We start from the raw sequence: 19150 nt of genomic DNA, 5'->3' as shown, positions 1-19150 counted from the left end.
TATTTGATAAGGAAAATGTTATATGAACCTATTTCTAATATAGGACATAAAAAGGGATCAAAAAAATAAGTAAAAGAAAAAACGTAGAGAAAAAATTGCAGGAGCTACTTTTAATATAAATAAATAATAATTTAAAAAGGAAACAAAAGATGTATATTTGTTTTCTATGCATTTAGTGTGTCTGCCAATCACGGAAAATAAAAAGAAATATATAGCTCCAAACTAATATGGATAGATGACATGACAGGTCGCATATTTACTTCCACAACTGGGTGAAAGTAACCTAATCTAGGGACCAATCGACCAATTTCATTAAAGGGTGGAAAAATCAGCGGTATTCCTCCCCAACAACTTAGAGCGTATATGCAGTTTTCAGGTTATAACCTTCTCCAATAACTTGGTGAAACAAAGTGCATTTGCATCTACTCCACCAGTGTTGTGTTTGTGTGTCACATTTTTTCAGATTCAATCGTCAGTTTTTGCTTACCAGCTCAACAACCTTTATACAGAAAATTGGCAATCTCAAAATCAGACCAGATGCCACAAACTAGGATCCTCTCCCTCCCCTTTGCCTCTTCTCTTCCAATGCAGCAGCCTCATTTAGCATATCCGTGGCATCCTTCTGCATGTCCAACTTTGCAAGGGCGACCGATTGCATATAGAAAGCCGTGGGCCAGTCTGGATAAACGCACTGTGCTTGCATTGCATCTCGGAGTGCAGGGTCTGGCTGATCACATAAAAGATAGCACAGACTGCGCCGTGCAAATACAGTTGGGGAGACCATCGTTCCCACATCAATAAACTGCACAAAAGCATATCTGAATAACTAACATGCTCACAGTAAATCTGCAATCGTTTACAATGTCAAACATGGTCTGTATTTGCACCTGGGAATAGTTATCAATGGCTGTTTTAAAATCCTTGTCACGAAATGCACAGTCTCCACGCTTCCTTGCCTCCAGCATGTCTCTCATCTGTTGGGTCCACTCTTGGAATGACAACTGTACATATCCAAATCCGAACATTATATAGCATAGTATCCAACCAAAAGTAGTAAATTTTAAAAAAACTGCACCTATAGTTACCTCATTGGTTCCCTCATCGTCTCTGTAGTGTGTCGCAACCAAGATCTGATGGATTGCAGTTAGGTCCATTCTAGAACAAGCTTCTCCCATTGCAGAAAGAGGCCGTTGTGGGGTTGATGGAGCTTCCTCTTGTTTTGGAATGCCAAGCATAATGTGAGAATGAACCTGAAGCAACAGAATGGTAATCAAATAGATGCATTATGTATCCCTTCCATACAACATTTAACAGGGATGTGTTTCCACATCAAGAAAGAGAAGATATATGCACGGTAATATCTCAATAACCATTCTCCCTGGTTTAGATGGAGAAATATACGCCAAGCACTCGAGCAGAGTAAGAAATGAAGTTGTGTGCATGGCAAATACAAGGCTATACGAGAAACATGAAAGACACTTGTTTGACCCCATCCATCAAACAACACAGATATTTAGCTTGGGACTTGCACTATCATACTGCTCAAATTTAAATATTTTGCAGGGAATTCTCAAAACCAAAGTTAAAATGTATGGATGGACACCAAATTTAACCCAATGACAATATAAAGGCTAAAGCCTTCAATGTATAGGCACAGAAATCATCTATCTTGCATGCAGTGGCTTTAGATTCTTCATTTTACACATAGTTCAAAGTGCAAACTTCAAAAGTGATACTGACCTTATAAAAGTCAGTTGCAAGCAAAGACACTTAACATATAGTATTGTCTCAGTCTCAGTCTCAGTCTTCATAACTTTAAGTTTGGAATCATAACTAAATTACAGGGTCATACAAATTCAAATGAATGTCATGACAAGAGTTTTTTTTAGATTAATTTTAAGGTGAACAATCTCCAGTTGAATAATTGGTGAATAAGAATAAATTTTACATCTTTGTAACAATGCTTGAAATTTGGTTTTTAAGAAAAAGATATATAATGAAAATATGTTCGTCAACAGTCTACAAGATGAACAAATAAACCCTCTATCACATATTAATCATCTTTGTTAGCGCTACAAAATATATGACAACAAGATCTATTCCATAGATATAAACATATTAATAAATTTGTCACTTTGTCTTCTGATTCATGAACTTCATTTGATACTATTGAACAAGCTTTTGTTGTTCTGAGTATAAAGTTTCGTAGGTACTTGAATCAACATATATAATATCAGGCTTCAACATTAATAAGTAACTTGACACTTTATTCCTTTAAATTAGTATAAATAAGTCAGCGGTAAATTAAAAAATTGTCTTTCAGCATTTAAAAGTAATAAACTAACAATAATTATGGAACAGTTTACTTATCATGTCAATGAAGCCTGTTCATATAATTCAGGCATAAGCATTGAGCCAATGCAGATTACTAATGCTTTGCTAGGTACTTCTCACAAGAAGTCAGCTAGAACCATTACCAATAACTAGGACTGTTTAGAAACTTCAACACATGTACACAACCTATAATATAACAACGTGGAGATGATTTTGACCTAAATAAACCCTAATCAAAGTCAAAATGAACTTAAGCAAATCATCCAGACTTGACCGCAATTTTCGAAGAGAACAATTTGGAATATTACCAGCAAACCAGCTGAATTAGTGAATTACCAAAATGGATATAATTCAAGCATAATGAGCCAAGGGTCTACAACAACATAGATGCAGTTTGGCAATGAGAAATTTTATGGAACAAAGTAGTTGTAGATGTTAGTCAACTACTACATTATATACTCTAATAGGATATCAAAGAAGCAAATTTTTAATTATTTAATATTGGGAGTCAATTAATTTGAATATTAGAAATTAAGAAACATTAACATCCAAAATAAAGGCTTATATCAAACATTAACAAATTTTGAAACTCTGGGTTAGTTAATAATAGTTTTTTTTTCTGACATTCTCAGCCAAAGAAGGATACATACATCAGGTTTTGTATGCAGTGGAGCAAGTGTTGTAACCAAATCCTTTGTATCAGGTCGCTCCCTAGGTTCATATTGCAAACATTTAGAGGCAAGATTAACAACTACATTTGCCTCTTCTATAGAAAACTTCCCCTCCAAATGTGAATCCATCAAAAGCATGTTGTTTTTACCCTGTATCATATCTAGTGCCTGCAATAACGTTTGATATAAAAAGTAACTGAGACGATCTAAGGAAAAGAACAAAATATATTCAACTCAGATATTTGCAACTTCCAATATCATTTAACTATTAAAGTATGTAAAAGAATTTAATTCATCAAATTGACATGGATACAAAATCATATTTCAGGGATAAAATATGATAATATCAATAGCATAATGGTTGCGCATCAAAAGATACAACATTACTGTATCTAGATGAACCACTTTTAAACAACAATAGGTAAGATCTACAGGAAAAACACAAAAAGGAAAAACTGAAATATCTTAACTAAAATATGTAGGCATTGACAGCTTTTAATGATGTGTGAAACATATAATAAAAATAACTGACAACAATCCACTCACTACTACTGAAAGGTGGTGAAAATGGAAAGTCGATTCGGGGCGCATGTGCCCTTTCATGTGGAATTTGTAATTGGTGATGTAGTCCACGTTTACTGGCTAAGCATGCCTAATAAAGAGAAAGATGCATACAGAAACTACAAAATTTTGTTTCTTGTTGCAAGTACAAATTTTCATTGCAATACATGTATTAATTCCATCAAAATTTTGTAATCAAATCCATCGGGAACCAGTATTATACCCAATTAAGTTCAGAGAAAACCAGTAGATATTTATTTTATGCTGAAAACAGATTTTAGGCAGAGGCTGACTTTTAAGACAGTAAATAACAAACTAGTTTGTGAAAGGAAAGAGCAGGTAAAACAGAAAAGCACATACCTGACTTGGAGGGATGTGCTTGCCGCTAAGCAGATCTAGAAGAACGGTCCCAAAGCTGTAAATGACACTTTCAGGGGTGACCCTTCCTGAAGATAATGGGAGACAGTAAGAGTGGAAGAAAGAATAAGAAGTGAGAGACAAAGATAATGATGTAACTTAGCTTTACCATTTCTTAAATATTCAGGAGGAGTGTAAGCAAGATTTGTGCTATAACTTTTTCCATCCCTGCTGTTCTTGATCAAACCAAAACAGGAGAGACGGGGATCACCTTCCTGAAGGAATGATTTGATTGATGAGTAATTATGAGAATGAATAAGCAAAGCAGGTGGAAGAGAGGGGGGGAGTTAGTGACCTCGTCGAAAAGAACACGGTAAGCATTCAAATCATGGTACAAGGGGCGGCCCTCGGAGCTGCAATAATTCAAAGCTTGGGCGATATAATGGGCGACTCTCAAGCGCATGGCCCACTCAATCGTTTGATTCTCCCCTGAGAGTCGGAAAAAAAACAAGTACAAGCTGAGACTTGAAAGTTGAAAAGGAAACGAATTCGAATTGAATTACATACAGTGGAAGAGGTGCTTTGCCAGGGTGTCGTTGGGCATGTACTGGGCCACGAGAAGGCGGTGGTCAGCGTCGCAGCAGTAGCCGATGAGATTGGCCAGGCGGGGGTGCCGGAGGTTGCCGACGCCGGAGGCCTCTTCCACGAACTGCTTGGGATCGGGCCAGGCGGCCTTCGGGAACTTCTTGACGGCAATCCAGTGGTCGCGGAGGCGCCCCTTGTAAACGAGGTTAGGGGGCTTGTCCCCGCTCTCCGACACTATGAATTCGGAGCTGAAATTGTCGGTGGCGGCCTTCAGCTCCGCCAGCGAAAACTCCGAGAAGGAGAGCCACCAGCGGTCAGGAGCAGCGGGTGCCACTGTGGCTGGGACTGCGACTGCGAGGGACTCCTTCTGGTGGTTGCGGAGGTAGGGGGCCTGATCCTTGTGGTTTTCCTTCTCCTTCTCTTTCTCCTTCTCCTTCTCCTTCTCCTTCTTGTCAGGGTGAGGGTGAGTGTCTCCTCCCTCTCTCACTCTCAGCATCAACGATGACTGGCAGCAACCCATCTTTCCTGATTTATTCTCTATGCGATCTCTCTAAGCTCAGCTGGCTCTACCATGCATAACCCCCGAGATTCATTCATTTACTTCTCTATCTTAACTTAATCTTCCTTCTTTCCTTCCCCTTTCATTTTTTTTATATTTATTTTTCTTTAAAAGAAAAGACGGGGAAGAATTGTTCATTTCCTTTCTTCCCTGTTACCGCTCCTAGTTACTAATCACTGTAGAGCTGGGTGATCGCTTAGTTGAACTTCCAACTTTTACTCTCATGCACTACTAATTCAAACCCCCTTCAGTGTATTTTCCACCAACATTAACCAATTGGCTTTACCTTATCCCAAAATTGAACCACCTTCCATTTCCTGCTTTCACCTTCTAATTCTATAACCAATCTCTCTATTACTAAATTTACTATCTCATGCAACTTATATTAGATCTTTAACTTATTATTTTAACGTCATTCATATTTACATAAAGGTCAAAACTTCCAAAAAGACATTATATCTAATTAAATAAAAAAGACTTACTTTGGTAATTATTATTATTATTATTTGTTCCACGGTATTGGATATTATCATATTATGTTATTAGTACTAGATATTATATAGCGAACTACGAAAATTTTAAACATAAACACCTTTTTTTTTACTAAACAAGTAAAGAAACAAAAAAAAAACGACGTTTATCTTAAATCAACAAACATAAGATGCTGAAGTTTGGCTCTAACTAAATAACATAAATTGGATTGGTTTTAAATCTTAATTGTATATCTTGCCATCAATTTCGCCAATCAATCTATCACAGCGTTAGTTTTACGGATAATCTATTCAAAATCCACAACTCAAGATCTTGACAGAAGCTTCTACATCTTTTAAAGAATATAATCCACATCATAATTAAGCTCATTTGGCGGATTGGTTAAAATATGCAAAATATTAAGGTAATCTGTTTAGTACATAATATCTCTCAACACTAAACTATGTATTAAACATTAACTTTAAAAATACTAATTATGGATTAAGATTATTATTTCATTTTGTCACTAATCTACTTAACAGAATACTTACTCATGTAATTAATAGTTATTACAGCAACTAGGGCTGGAAGTGAGTTGAACTGAACCGAACTAGAACAAACTCAAACTCGACTCACGAAAATTAAGTTTGGCTCATGACTCAACTCATTAACAATCGAACCTATTTCGTAAGCTCAAACTCAGCTTAACAAAAGCTCATGAACTGGTTCAAATAATAGGAACATGATCTATAATTCTATATCAATAAATTATAACATATATATATTAAAAAGTATTTTTAAAAAATTAATATATTGCCTATCTATCAATTATAAATTTTTTATTTATATCCTATATCAAAATTATATATAAAAAATGACTATAAAATTTTAAACAATTAAAAACATTAATATATATGTAAAATTATATATTAAATTATTAATACATATATCATATAACATTTAATCTATACTTTTAATATTATATATATAATCGAGTTAGCTCGCGAGCTAATGAGCTGAGTTTATCCAAGTTCAAGCTCGACTCACCAGCTCACGAATTCAACTTATCGAGCTATTAATGAGTCGAGCTCAAACTAGCTCATAAGGGGGCTTAACTCACTTCCAACCTTAATAGCAACATCATATTTAGGATCTAGTTCACATTGTATTAAATTGGTCTCTCAATAAATTATATTGATTATTGAATAGAGCCAATAAATATGCTTGTCTAATCTATTTAATTTAACAAAAAATATTATTTTTAATACAAAAATCTTAAATAAATAATATTTTGTTAGTTGATGATTTAAATTTTTGAATTAGATCATATAAAATATTGGTTAAAAAATGTTCTTTAATAAAAAAATAAATAGACAATTTATTTAGTTTACATACTATTTTGTTTAATCTTTTTTTTAGTTAATCGAATTCAGTTTATTTAATCTAAAATTTAAACGGATTTAATTTTAGAAATAAAATTTATCTAATAGATAAATAAATGAGTTAATACGATAAAATTAACCTATTTAAAATTTATCTTTTTATTCATGTTCCTCTTCTTTTTTCTTTTTCGCGTTCTTCTTTATTTATTTATTTTTTCTTATCATTATTATTTTGTTGTTGTTGTTATTATATTTTTTTTCTTTCTTCTCTTTATGAAGAAGCAGTAAAAAGTGATAAAAAAAATTTTAAATTGTGCAAAACAAAAATAAACCGAAATTATATTTAAATGCACATTCAACACTTTTTTTAATATTTTTTCATATCATATAATAATTACCAAGTAGATTCAACACTAAATAAATCACGTGAAAAAATACAATGTCAAATAAATGTCCCAAATTAATATTTTAGTGATGAATATAATCTCAAAAATAACTATAAATCATTATATAAATTTAAGAGTTCTAATTGAAACTAATAAAATTATAAAAATTAAATTAAATATTAAACCAAATTTTAGAGACCAAATTAATATTTAATTCGTCAATATTCATTTTTATCAAAATATAGGATCATAACTTTAAACTAGCAAGCCATGATCATTTCCCCATACCTTCACTAGTAAATATGCAAAACAAATAAATGCTTTCAAGCTAACCCCTAACATAAATTTCATATTAACATTTTAATAGTTAATATCAAGTTTTTTTTTAATAAAAAAATTGATAAAGTTTAATCACTTCTAAATAAAAATTATAAGTTTCAGAGGCAATATAAATTACAAAATTCATAATAATTAATTTCTTATTTTATTACTCTGCAATTTTTTACTGTTTAAATAATCTCTGTCTTAACTCTTAACTTATAAGAGGGCATATAATGACGTAATATTTTGACTTTATATTTTTTAAAATTCTGAAATTTGAAATAAAAAATAACATTAATAATATAAATTTCGAAAATAAAACTGTGTGCTGGAAAAGTTTGGTTCGGTGCGGCCGTGCGGGCCGTGCGGCCTATACGGCTGCAGCTGGGAGGGTGGATTGGGTGTTTGTTTTGATACTATCCATGGTGCTCCTCACTTGTCAGTGCCCAGTCATTGGCATTAAGGATCCCGCTTCGCAGTTCCCACCTTGGAATGAACTTTCCAGTGCCTTCTCCTTCTGATGCTCTTTTCTCCCCCTTCTTCTTGTAATCATCGGTCTGCAGCTGCAATCCATTCTCAAAGTCATCGTCGACCATGAAGGCTACCCACTTCCAGAGCGCTGCTCTCTATCATGGCCTCTCCACGTCCACAGCCAGAAGAATCTCAATGCCCATCCGCAGACCTGCCCTCTCTTGCGCCTCCCGCCTATCTGCTACCACCTCTCCGTTCATAACCCTCTGCGCCAAACCCGCTTCCCCTATTCAATTCACTTCTCCTCAAGATCATGATGATGACGTTCCTGTTCCTGCTCTCCTCACAAATCCAAATTCAGATAACTTCTCTCTGTAAGACCCTATTCTTCTCTGCTATTACAATTTACAACAGACAACTCAATAACTAATTAACTTTTTGTCCATCTTGCTGACAGTGGATCTCCCGAGAGTGGAAACACACACTCACACTCACACTCCGACGTCAGACGCGAGATTCTGCTGCTGACTTTGCCTGCCCTTGCCGGACAGGCAATTGATCCCATGGCACAGTTGATGGAAACAGCTTACGTCGGTCGACTCGGTTAGCACCTAATCTACTGCCTCTGTTCAATTCTAAACCCACTTCTTTGGTTTCGCCATCAACTTCTAAATTCCAATTGTCTCTTGTTCGTTATTTTTAGGCACTGTGGAATTGGCTTCCGCTGGTGTTTCCATGACCATCTTTAACATCATATCAAAGCTTTTCAATATTCCCCTTCTAAGTGTTGCTACATCTTTTGTTGCTGAGGACATAGCCAAAACTGCTGCCGAAGAATATCTTTCGGGTGAATTTTATGTCCACAGTTAACTTCTTCATAGCTCTTATATGTTGCTTGCTGTCATTTTTCATTGTCAACTCATGCCATGAATGAATTTCCCTGCAGAGCACAGTGGTATACAAAATATTGGCAATGGTAAATCCTTCGAAAGAGGCAATCGAAAAAAGCAATTTTCCTCTGTCTCCACTGCTTTGCTATTAGCACTTGGGATTGGAATTTTTGAGGCTTTAGCTCTGTTTCTTGGATCCGGAATATTGCTAAATTTAATTGGTGTATCAACAGTATGTTTTCCCTTTACCACTCCTTAGTCCTTCCTTGTAATTGATGTTGTATTTCACTCGTCCCTTGTAGCACTTAATAAATTATGGGATACTTTTAGATGTGAATAATCTTGATGAAAATTCTATTGTTTCATTTTCCCTTCATAGTTCAAGAACTGTAATCCTCTACTCAATAATACTTGAATATATTCTTTACAACAGGAAAATCCAATACACAACCTGTCAATACAATTTCTCTCTCTAAGATCAGTTGGAGCTCCTGCTGTTGTGCTTTCTTTGGCTTTACAAGGCATTTTCCGTGGTTTTAAGGATACAAAAACTCCTGTTCTATGCCTAGGCAAGTGCTTGGTTTAAATTCTGTTTCTATGCTACATTCATCTTTTGAATGGTTTTTATATTATTTTCTTTATTTATTTTTATATATTTTGTATGGGCTTTGACACCTTGCTCTGCTATCTAGTGCTTCAAAATTAATGTTTTCTTATCCCTTTGAATGTTTCATGAATAAATTGTTATTATTAATTTATTACTGAAAATAAATTGTTGATCATTGCAGCCATACTATGCATTGTAATAATATGCTTCAACATTTTCTTAGCCTTTTGAAGGCCATTCTTGTAGCCATCATTCTTTAGAACATGAGTAATTTGGATTTCCTAACAAGCTCGCGTAAATAATTTCTAAATATATTGCATATTGCAAATTCATGTCATGTGGTTTAAGGAGTGCTAACAAAAAATGCCTTTCTGTTGGGGAGTTCAAAGGAAATGTTGGTACCTACCTGCAAATGACTAAACGTTTGACAACACAAGATGGGGAAGGCCCCTCCATTTAATCATTTTGGAAAATCTTTATATTGATGACAGAACTTGAATATAAAATAATGCATTAAGTTTATGAATTTGAAGAAGCTTTCTCATGTGCAGGTTTTGAGCAGTGCTACGTACTTGTTTACTTTTGTTGTTGTAAATTTTGAATTTTTTTTGTATCTAACTTATACCAATACTCAAAGAAGGAAATATAATGCTCATAGTATTTGGACACTCAGTGACTGTTCCTGGGAAATGAAGATTAGCTTCATGTTATAAATCTTCTCTTAAAGTTGTTATATTTTAATTATTTATCATTTATATTAGATACCTGTTTATAAATCTTCTCTTAAAGTTGTTATATTTTAATTATTTATCATTTATATTATATACCTGTGCATGCTAATTTATTTATCTAATTGCAGGTATTGGTAATCTTTCAGCTGTATTTTTATTTCCATTACTCATGTATTTTTTTCAGTTGGGAATAGCTGGTGCCGCCATTTCCACCGTTCTCTCTCAGTATGTATTTTGAAAGTTTTGTTTTCTTCCTTCCTTCATTTATTTATTTATTTTTTATCCGATTTAATCATAATTACAATGAAATTTTTATTTCTCAGATATATTGGGACTTTGTTGATGATTTGGTTTCTGAACAAGCGAGTTGAATTACTTCCCCCAAGGATGGAAAACTTACAATTTGGCAATTATTTTAAATCTGGTGAGAATTTGTCTCTTCCTTATGTTTTCAGTTTATAGCTTGTGAAAACCTGAGCAGATTTACCTCATCTCCCAAAATGGTTTCTCTCCCTAAAAAAATTAGATAAAAAGGAGTGGACAACAGCTGGATGCTAAATGTGATCTCAAGAACTATTTTCATTGAGAATTCTAAATAGAAGTGGTCACTTGCTAGTGTCTTTCCTGTTGTTTGCTCATATTTTTTTTTTAAAAAATTTAAATATACTATGATTAATGAAATTGGTTTTTGATTTGTTCACTTTTTCTTGCAATGGTTCTTGGCATTTGTAAATATTGTCAATGTCAATGAATAAGATTTTTTTTTCTTCTGTATATTGCATTACCTCTTTCCTTTGATAGTAAAACAGGTATTTATATCTGCAGATTATCTCTTTTTCTGTTTTGCCCTTTTACTGTGCATTTTAGATTTAGTTCTATGTAGTTACTTCATTTATGTATCTGAGCTGCTGCTATAGGCGGTTTCCTTATTGGAAGAACACTTGCTGTTCTTACAACCATGACACTGGGGACATCTATGGCTGCTCGTCAAGGTCCAGTAGCTATGGCTGCACATCAAATATGTATGCAAGTGTGGTTGGCTGTGTCCCTTCTCACAGACTCATTGGCTGCATCTGCACAGGTAGTGAATAATCCCTATTTTTTAATTGGTGGGGCTTTTATATTTCTTTCAATTTGTAATAAAAACCCTCTCTCTCTCTCTCTCTCTCTCTCTCTCTCTCTCTCTCTCTCAAAATAAATAAATAAATAGATAAAGGACTCACACTGCTACTTTTTTAATTTATACAGGCCCTTATTGCAAGTTCTCTATCCAGAAATGAATACCAAATTGTGAAGCAAATTACTAATTTTGTATTAATGGTAAGGTTTATTTATTTATTTATCTTGAGGGAAATACCATTCAATCATTTGTATCCTCAGAATTCATAAAAGTTATTCCTTAGTTTTGTGAAGTTGTTTGACTCGATGATGTCTTTCCAGATAGGAATGCTCACAGGTATATGCTTGATGGTAATTCTTGGTGCCTCTTTTCGATCTTTGGCAACAATTTTTACCCAAGATTCTGAAGTGTTGCAGGTTGTCAGGACTGGGGTGTTGGTATGTATGATTTATTACTACTAGTGTTTGCTTCTCTACCTAAAATATTAGTTTACATTGTCTTTTGTGATTGCTGCCAGTTTGTTAGTGCTTCTCAGCCTTTTAATGCTCTGGCATATATTTTTGACGGTCTCCACTATGGTGTATCTGATTTTCCATATGCTGGTTTCTCCATGGTGAGTTGTTTGCTTGTCAAAAATTGTTGCAATGTTTCTGTTTGGTTTATATGTTTGAGTTAACATTCGTGCAAATTGCTTCATAGATGGTTGTGGCAGCAATATCCTCAACCTTTTTGGTATTTGCCCCTTCACATTTTGGCCTTCATGGGGTATGGATGGGATTGGTTCTCTTCATGGCACTCAGAATGGTAGCTGGCTTTGTCAGGTAAACTTGGAATTACTGCACAAGTATGCACGCTTTTACATGTGTATGGAGTGTAAAAGTAACTTTCCACATCATTGAATCATTCTATATTGAAGAAGATTCTCACAAAATTGACTACTATGGACAAATTATACATTGATCTAGAATTGTTTAATACCTGTGTAAGTATGTCAGATCTTACAGAAGTCTAAATGGTCATTCTTATGTATCTTGGATAAGAGTGTTTTTCTTGCACATCTTGTGTTCTAATTCGGTAATATGGTCTTTAAGTACAAGAATGCATGATTTGTGGAATTCTGTGCTAGTACTATGTTTAATGTAACTTGCTGGGATGTCAATATGCCCTGTTTGAAACTTGTGTCTATGATTCACAAAGCTTGCATTGATTATTATTTCTTCAAGTGAAATTGTTTAACCAATTGTTAAATCATTGATTATTGTATCCTTTTAATAGATTTGCTGATGCTACGTAGGAAAGCACCTATAATGCGTTCCCTTTTGGCTGAACCTTTTATGTTTTTACATTTTCAGAGTACTATCAAAGAATGGTCCTTGGTGGTTTCTGCACAGGGATTTTCAAATTGCTTAGGTCAGTTTATATTTGTACAATTCTTAACATGTATATACTTTGAGAGTGATTTATGCTTCTGTTACGTTTAATCTCTCTCTCTCTCTCTCTCTCTCTCTCTCTAGTGGTGAGAAAAGCTATTATTCATTTAATGAAATTTTGATATTTGAAAAGCAAGTGTTGGAAATTTGATACTTAGTTGACCTTTCTTCACAATGTAATCCTTCTGGTTGACCTCACATTGGGATAAGGCCTAGTTAGCTGTTACTATTTCTTCTCAATTTTGAAAGTTGAAGATGCGATTATATTATTGAAAACGATGTTAGTTGTAGTTTTTAATCTGTTTGTCGACACTAGTAGCTTGGTGTCCTAATTCACATTATTGTTACAAAGGGTAAAAAGTTCATGTATGACATGATTATGGTAGCGTTCAAATTCATGGAGTTAATCTTTGTGTTTTGAGTATAATGGAATTGTATTAATCAAACACGAAGAACTGCATGAATAATTTCTAAATTGTATATGATGATTAATTTTATGCTATTCTAAGTTCCTAATCTTGTAACTAAATTCTGCAGAAGCTGCCCCAGAACGTGAATACAGATGAAGCACTGGAAATGACAAATTTCAGAATGAGTCTCTGCATCGAACACTATATTTAGAAGTTTACTCACTTGGTATTTGGAATTTCCGTTCTAATTGTGCAGAAAATAGAACTACTCAGAAGCACTTTTGTAGGTTGTTGCATTGAATTTAGAGAGAAATTAGTTTAGTTACATGAGAGTTATCTGTAAAGGAAATCCCCAAACCCCTCACGCACATTTAGAAATCGCATTGCAGCATATTGGTCAAGTATATACACAGAAGCGGAGCAACCTCCATTTTATGGTCAGTCTTGGAAAATATCATTTGTAGAAGGGTCCAAAGACTTCTTGAACGTTGCGGTGTGCTTGTGAGTTCATTCCACCTAGGCAATAATTCATTTTTTGACAAACAAAAGAAACAATAATGGTAACAGCTACGTGTTTCTAAGTGTAATTAAATTAAAACCGAGTAGATGTTCTCTTCACTCGAAATGAGTAGGTGGACAGGACTGATACTATTGAATTTGTTGTGAAACGGACTTCTGAGACGCACCACAATTACTCGATCAGTCCAAAATTCAACTCAAATTGGTTCGCATCATGTAGTTACCAGTATCCTTTACATGGTCAATTGACCTTGAAGATGTAAAGAGACAAGGTTAGGTCCTAGTTCCCAATAATGAAGCTCTCACTGTGGAGTAAATATATCCTTGAACGAGAAAGCAGAACAAAATTGTTCATGGGAGAAGGCAAGGCTTCAACCATGTCCAAAAGAATAGTAATGGAATGTGACTTTTATTACAAAAACCACCATTGAGGCGAAGATTATTTGAATGTATATAATTGATATGGGAAATATTATACCAAATGAGCGAGGTGAAAGTGAATCTAGTCGAGGTTGGCAATGACCGCGTGGACAACCTCCTGGGTGGTGCTGACTCCACCGAGATCTTTAGTCATGTACTTACCCTCAGAAATGACACGCTTGACAGCCGTCTCAAGACGATCTGCGAAGGAAGGGAACCGAAGATGCCTCAACATCATGGCTGAGGAGAGAAGCAGAGCAACTGGATTGGCCTCCTTCTGCTCCACCAGCTTCTCATTCCCCACATTTCCTGCGGATGCGCCTTGCTCAAACACAGCATGATCGCCCCCAACATTGCCTGATATCATCAAATACATCCTCCAAGGGGTCACCAAAAACATAACATAGCAAGGGGAAGCTGATAAGACAATTGATTACCTCCAGGCATGACACCAGTACCTCCGGCGATGCCAGCTGCCGTATTTGCCACAAGATTGCCGTAAAGATTGGGAGTGACCTGCAAACACATTGTTCATGTCATTATTTTGGGGCGGGAACGAGAAGCGGAGAGAGTTACCAGTTACCATAACGTCGAATCGCTCCGGCTTGGAGACCAGTTGCATGCAGCAATTGTCGACGATGATCTCGTTGTACCTGATGCTGGGATATTTGGTTGCAACCTGGCGGCAAGATTCTAAGAAGAGGCCATCGGCAAGTTTCATGATGTTGGCTTTGTGGACGGCCGTTACTGTCTTTCTGTTATTCAGGTACGCATACTCAAATGCATATTTTGCGATTCGTTCGGAGCAGAATTTGGTCATCACCTGAAGTCAAGTTGCTGGAATAAATTATTAAACTGAAAATGAAATAATGGTGAACAAGACTATTGACTAGTGAGAAATGAACCTTGAGGCTCTCAACGACGCCCGGGACGACCTCGTGCTCGAGGCCGGAGTACTCGCCCTCGGTGTTCTCTCGGATGACAACGATGTCGACGTTGTGGTGGCGGGTGGGCAAGCCGGGGAGGTTGAAGCAGTTGACGAGGGAGGCGTAGAGATCAAGCTCCTTCCTGAGCTGGACGTTGAGGGAGCTGACTCCGCCTCCCACGGGGGTCTTGAGTCCGCCCTTGAGGCACACCTTGTTCTTCCTGATCGACTCCAACACCTCCTCCGGCACGCGCTTCATGTCCCCGTGCACCTCGTACCTCTCGAAGTACACGGGCGCGTGCATCGCCTCCATCACCTGCTCCACCGCCCTCGTCACAAGAGGCCCTATTCCGTCCCCCGGTATCAGCGTCACTCCTCTCGGCGCTCCGTCCCCTGGCCGCGGCATGTACGTCACGCTCCGCCCGCTTCCAATGGCGTGTTTTACCATCCCCTTCAGCTTCATGGAACCCGCTGCTATGCTTCTTCCACCCATGCCTGCCTCCTATTCTGATCCGATCCGATCCGATCCGATCGAATCTGTGTATTTTTCAGTTCAGACTGACTTCACAGGACGAGAGGAAGACCCGAATTTCCATGCCGCGAGGTATTCACGATAAAGACAACACAGGCCAACCCCTTTAACAATTTGCACAGATGCCCCTCATCTTTTCACTATTCATTATTTACACAAGTTGGGAAGGAAATACCATAATCAACGGGTAAAGATCACAACTATGTGAGAATTGAGAACTCATGACTCATGAGTGAGATGAAAGTAGAAACACACTACAGTAATAATGCTAACATTATCTAGCATCGCGACAAGTACGAAATGGTTACAAGCAAAGACAAGTGCAGCCTTATTCCGTTAAATTTAAAGAAAAATATTATTTACACAATAATATCAATTATTAAAATTAATCATTAGTAAAAAAAAATTAATTATTATATAGTTATGTATAAATATATATAATTTAATTTATTTTTAATATATATTCTATTCAATAGTTGATTTTATTGTTTTTAATTTTTATAAATTGAGTGTGTTATTTCTAGGCATAGAAGATGATTATAAATAAATCGAAAGGTTAGATTTAGAAAACCACAAATCAAACTCTCCAATTTAAGTTTTTTAAATTTTATAATTTTTTTTTCACAAAATCTACTTATAATTTTAGGTTTGGATTTTCTGAATTTTTTTTTTTTACAAAACTTACCTACCAATTTGTTTTCTCTTTAAAATAAAAAAAATTACCCAGTACAAATCGAAGACTCAATTTTATTTTTCCCAAAATTAAATTCATTTTGTTACAAATTGGACATTCGATCTTTTCATGCTAGCCAAATCTAAGCTTTAGAGTTACAATTTAGAATTTAAAAAAAAATCTCTATATTAATAAGAAACACACTATTAATCTATAGTTGAGCACAACTCATTCTCTATTACTAAAAAAAATAGCCTGATTTTATTGTATACCTAAATTTTATATTTTTTTACCATTAAAAATAATTTACTTCAATTAAGAACTTATAAATGCCAAAAGGATAAATAAAAAACAAAAGTAAAAAATAAATAGTTGACAGGTTTGGTTGAACAGACAAGCCTAATTAGCTAATCATATTCAGTAAGATCTGATCAGATTGAGTAAAATTTAACCGGACTTAATTTTTTTGGAGAAAATTTGTGTATTTACGACGAATAAATGGATTAATCTAGTTTAAGAGATCACGGGCAAAGTGTGTGTGGCACTAGCAGCCGCAGGTTTAGGGTAATCAAAGAATGGTAGGTGTAAATTTGACAAAGAACAGATACTGGGTTTTGAGGCATGGCAAAAGCATTCCCAACGAACAGTGTCTCATTGTTTCCTCCATGGTTTGATCCCATTCATTCATTCATTCTTTATACCATATATGTTGACTTGTCCTGTTTTACTCATTGATTCTTCTCATCGCAGGAAAACGGTACGCGCCCTGAATTCCAATTGGCTACCGAGGGAATTGAACAAGCACACGTAGCTGCAAAACTTTTCCAACAGGTTGGTAGGTCTACAGTAGTACCCTGCCATTCAATTTCATTTCTATCATTGCTTTATTATTTTATCCGATTCTATTTCGAAAGTTTCACACTACCCCATATGCATTAAGTTACAACTATTCTAAGTCTAATTCATGTGGACAGGAGCTGGAAGCAAATAATATACCACTTGCCAATGTACGCATTTGCTATTCTCCATTTTCAAGAACAAAACACACGGCTCAAGTTGTTGCAGCTGCGCTCAATCTTCCTTTTGAAGGCCCCCAGTGTAAGGTTAGCCACTCAGGTCCAATTTTTAGCCCTCAGTTATAATCTTTCTTTTATTCTCTTTCACGTACATCTGTTTACTTGAAGTCCATTTTACTGTGCAGGTGGTGGAAGATCTCCGTGAGCGCTATTTTGGTCCTTCATTTGAACTTCTTTCACATGATAAGGTAAGTGAGACTTTTATATGCTCTGCTGATCACGCTGTACCACCATAGTAAAATTGCCAATTGAAGAAAATTTGTTCTATACTCTGCATCATGTTTCATCATTAGTATATACATTAGATGAAATATTCAGAACATGTCACGCAGCACCACCGTTTAGATATTCTGGTGCGCCAAAGCAACTCATTGATTACTTGTTTCCATCATCAATAGTATGCAGAGATTTGGGAAATGGATGAAAAGGATCCACTTGTTGGGCCAGAAGGAGGAGAAAGTGTCAAGGATGTTGCCTGTAGACTTACAAGAGCGGTGACAATTATGGAGTCAGAATATGAAGGGTAATGATTCTTATCTTTAATCTTCATTAGGAAATAGGAAGTCTTACACTATTCATGAATTTTGTAACTCATATAATATAAGTTCAACAACAAATCTATTGGATCCCTGAGCATATTCCCTAGTTGCTGCCAAAAGACTTAAGACACACTTTGAAATGCCAATACACTTAATTGTGATCTAAATGGACAGTTACAAACTAATACTTTGCTTCTCGAGAATTGTATATAGATGTGTTGTCCTCCTCCGTATTCTATCAGCTTTTACATTTTCTTGCCATATCCTGCAGTTGTGTCATTTTGGTTGTGAGCCACGGGGATCCCCTGCAAATCTTGCAGACAATTCTGCTTGAATCTATACAACAACAGGAACACCCTAACAAGGACTTAGCATCAATTCTAAGTGCAGTTCAAGTAGCATCAATCTTATCCCAGCACCGTAAATATGCTCTGGTAACCGGAGAGCTCAGGCGAGTCGTTTGATAGGTTTGAAGTATAGGAGGAAGACATTACACTATTTTGGCTCAGGCTCAATTTAATCCCCCTATTGTTGCTAAAAGTTAAAAAACACTTATCTCCAAAGTCTAGACTAGTTAGTGATAGTAGACCTTGCAGAAAATAATGGGTTCGATTTTATTTACTTAGTTTTTAATATATGCATTACTTTTGTATTTTTTTTTATACATTTATTTTTAGTATTTAAAGCGGTGACCGGTGAGTAAATAGTCAAATTCGTCTTTAAAAGATTATTCATTGTTCAAATTGGTTTTCCAAATATGTTTTAACCAAATTCGTTTTTCAAAAATTTTAAGTTAGTCACATTAATTCTTGTTATTTTTATTGCTTATGGTTTCAAAATTTGCTAATGCGGCATATTAAATGATATCATATTGATCACAAGACACACTTAGCAATTCTAATTGTTGCCAAGTTGATAAATTTATCCGATTAAATCAAATCAGTCCCAAATTAGAGAGATTTTGAGGAATTGAAATCTTTTAATTTTGTGTTAATTTCATCTAATTTTATAAATTTGTCATGCTAGTCATTAATTAGGATTGAAAGACTAATGTGATTAATTTAAAATTTTTGAAATACAAATTTGATTAAAAATTTTGTTTGAAAATTAATTTAAAGAACAAATATCTTTTATTCTTAAAGTGATTGATAAAAAAATAAAAGATAAAACATATAGATTT

The 19150-nt window shown here is 35.2% G+C and overlaps 4 protein-coding genes across 4 annotated transcripts; 2 read left to right on the top strand and 2 right to left on the bottom strand.

The window, feature by feature from the left end:
- Positions 1-273: 273 nt before the first annotated feature.
- Positions 274-5327, bottom strand: LOC107496183 (serine/threonine-protein kinase BSK1). Its single transcript, XM_016117387.3, has 8 exons — positions 4491-5327; positions 4279-4412; positions 4093-4198; positions 3927-4012; positions 2985-3173; positions 1086-1250; positions 888-1001; positions 274-802 (listed from the first exon to the last, which is right to left on the bottom strand). The coding sequence occupies exons 1-8, from the start codon at positions 5026-5028 to the stop codon at positions 548-550; spliced, it is 1587 nt and encodes a 528-aa protein (XP_015972873.1). The 5' UTR covers positions 5029-5327; the 3' UTR covers positions 274-547.
- Positions 5328-7969: 2642 nt separating this feature from the next.
- Positions 7970-13772, top strand: LOC107496142 (protein DETOXIFICATION 45, chloroplastic). Its single transcript, XM_016117342.3, has 14 exons — positions 7970-8472; positions 8556-8701; positions 8802-8945; positions 9045-9220; positions 9422-9557; positions 10455-10551; positions 10650-10750; positions 11244-11407; positions 11575-11646; positions 11767-11883; positions 11964-12059; positions 12146-12267; positions 12799-12856; positions 13414-13772. The coding sequence occupies exons 1-13, from the start codon at positions 8222-8224 to the stop codon at positions 12854-12856; spliced, it is 1680 nt and encodes a 559-aa protein (XP_015972828.1). The 5' UTR covers positions 7970-8221; the 3' UTR covers positions 13414-13772.
- Positions 13773-14096: 324 nt separating this feature from the next.
- LOC107496143 (isocitrate dehydrogenase [NAD] regulatory subunit 1, mitochondrial) lies at positions 14097-15929 on the bottom strand. The gene is made up of 4 exons (XM_016117343.3): positions 15131-15929; positions 14809-15048; positions 14663-14741; positions 14097-14582 (listed from the first exon to the last, which is right to left on the bottom strand). Exons 1-4 carry the CDS (start codon positions 15641-15643, stop codon positions 14308-14310), a joined length of 1107 nt encoding a protein of 368 aa, XP_015972829.1. The 5' UTR covers positions 15644-15929; the 3' UTR covers positions 14097-14307.
- A 947-nt stretch (positions 15930-16876) lies between these two features.
- On the top strand, positions 16877-18682 carry LOC107496144 (uncharacterized). The gene is made up of 6 exons (XM_016117344.3): positions 16877-17023; positions 17106-17186; positions 17330-17458; positions 17557-17619; positions 17830-17954; positions 18242-18682. The coding sequence occupies exons 1-6, from the start codon at positions 16931-16933 to the stop codon at positions 18432-18434; spliced, it is 684 nt and encodes a 227-aa protein (XP_015972830.1). The 5' UTR covers positions 16877-16930; the 3' UTR covers positions 18435-18682.
- Positions 18683-19150: the final 468 nt, after the last annotated feature.

This window comes from Arachis duranensis, chromosome 7, assembly GCF_000817695.3.
Source record: "Arachis duranensis cultivar V14167 chromosome 7, aradu.V14167.gnm2.J7QH, whole genome shotgun sequence".
NCBI lineage: Eukaryota > Viridiplantae > Streptophyta > Magnoliopsida > Fabales > Fabaceae > Arachis > Arachis duranensis.
This window is presented reverse-complemented; position numbering and strand designations above follow the sequence as displayed.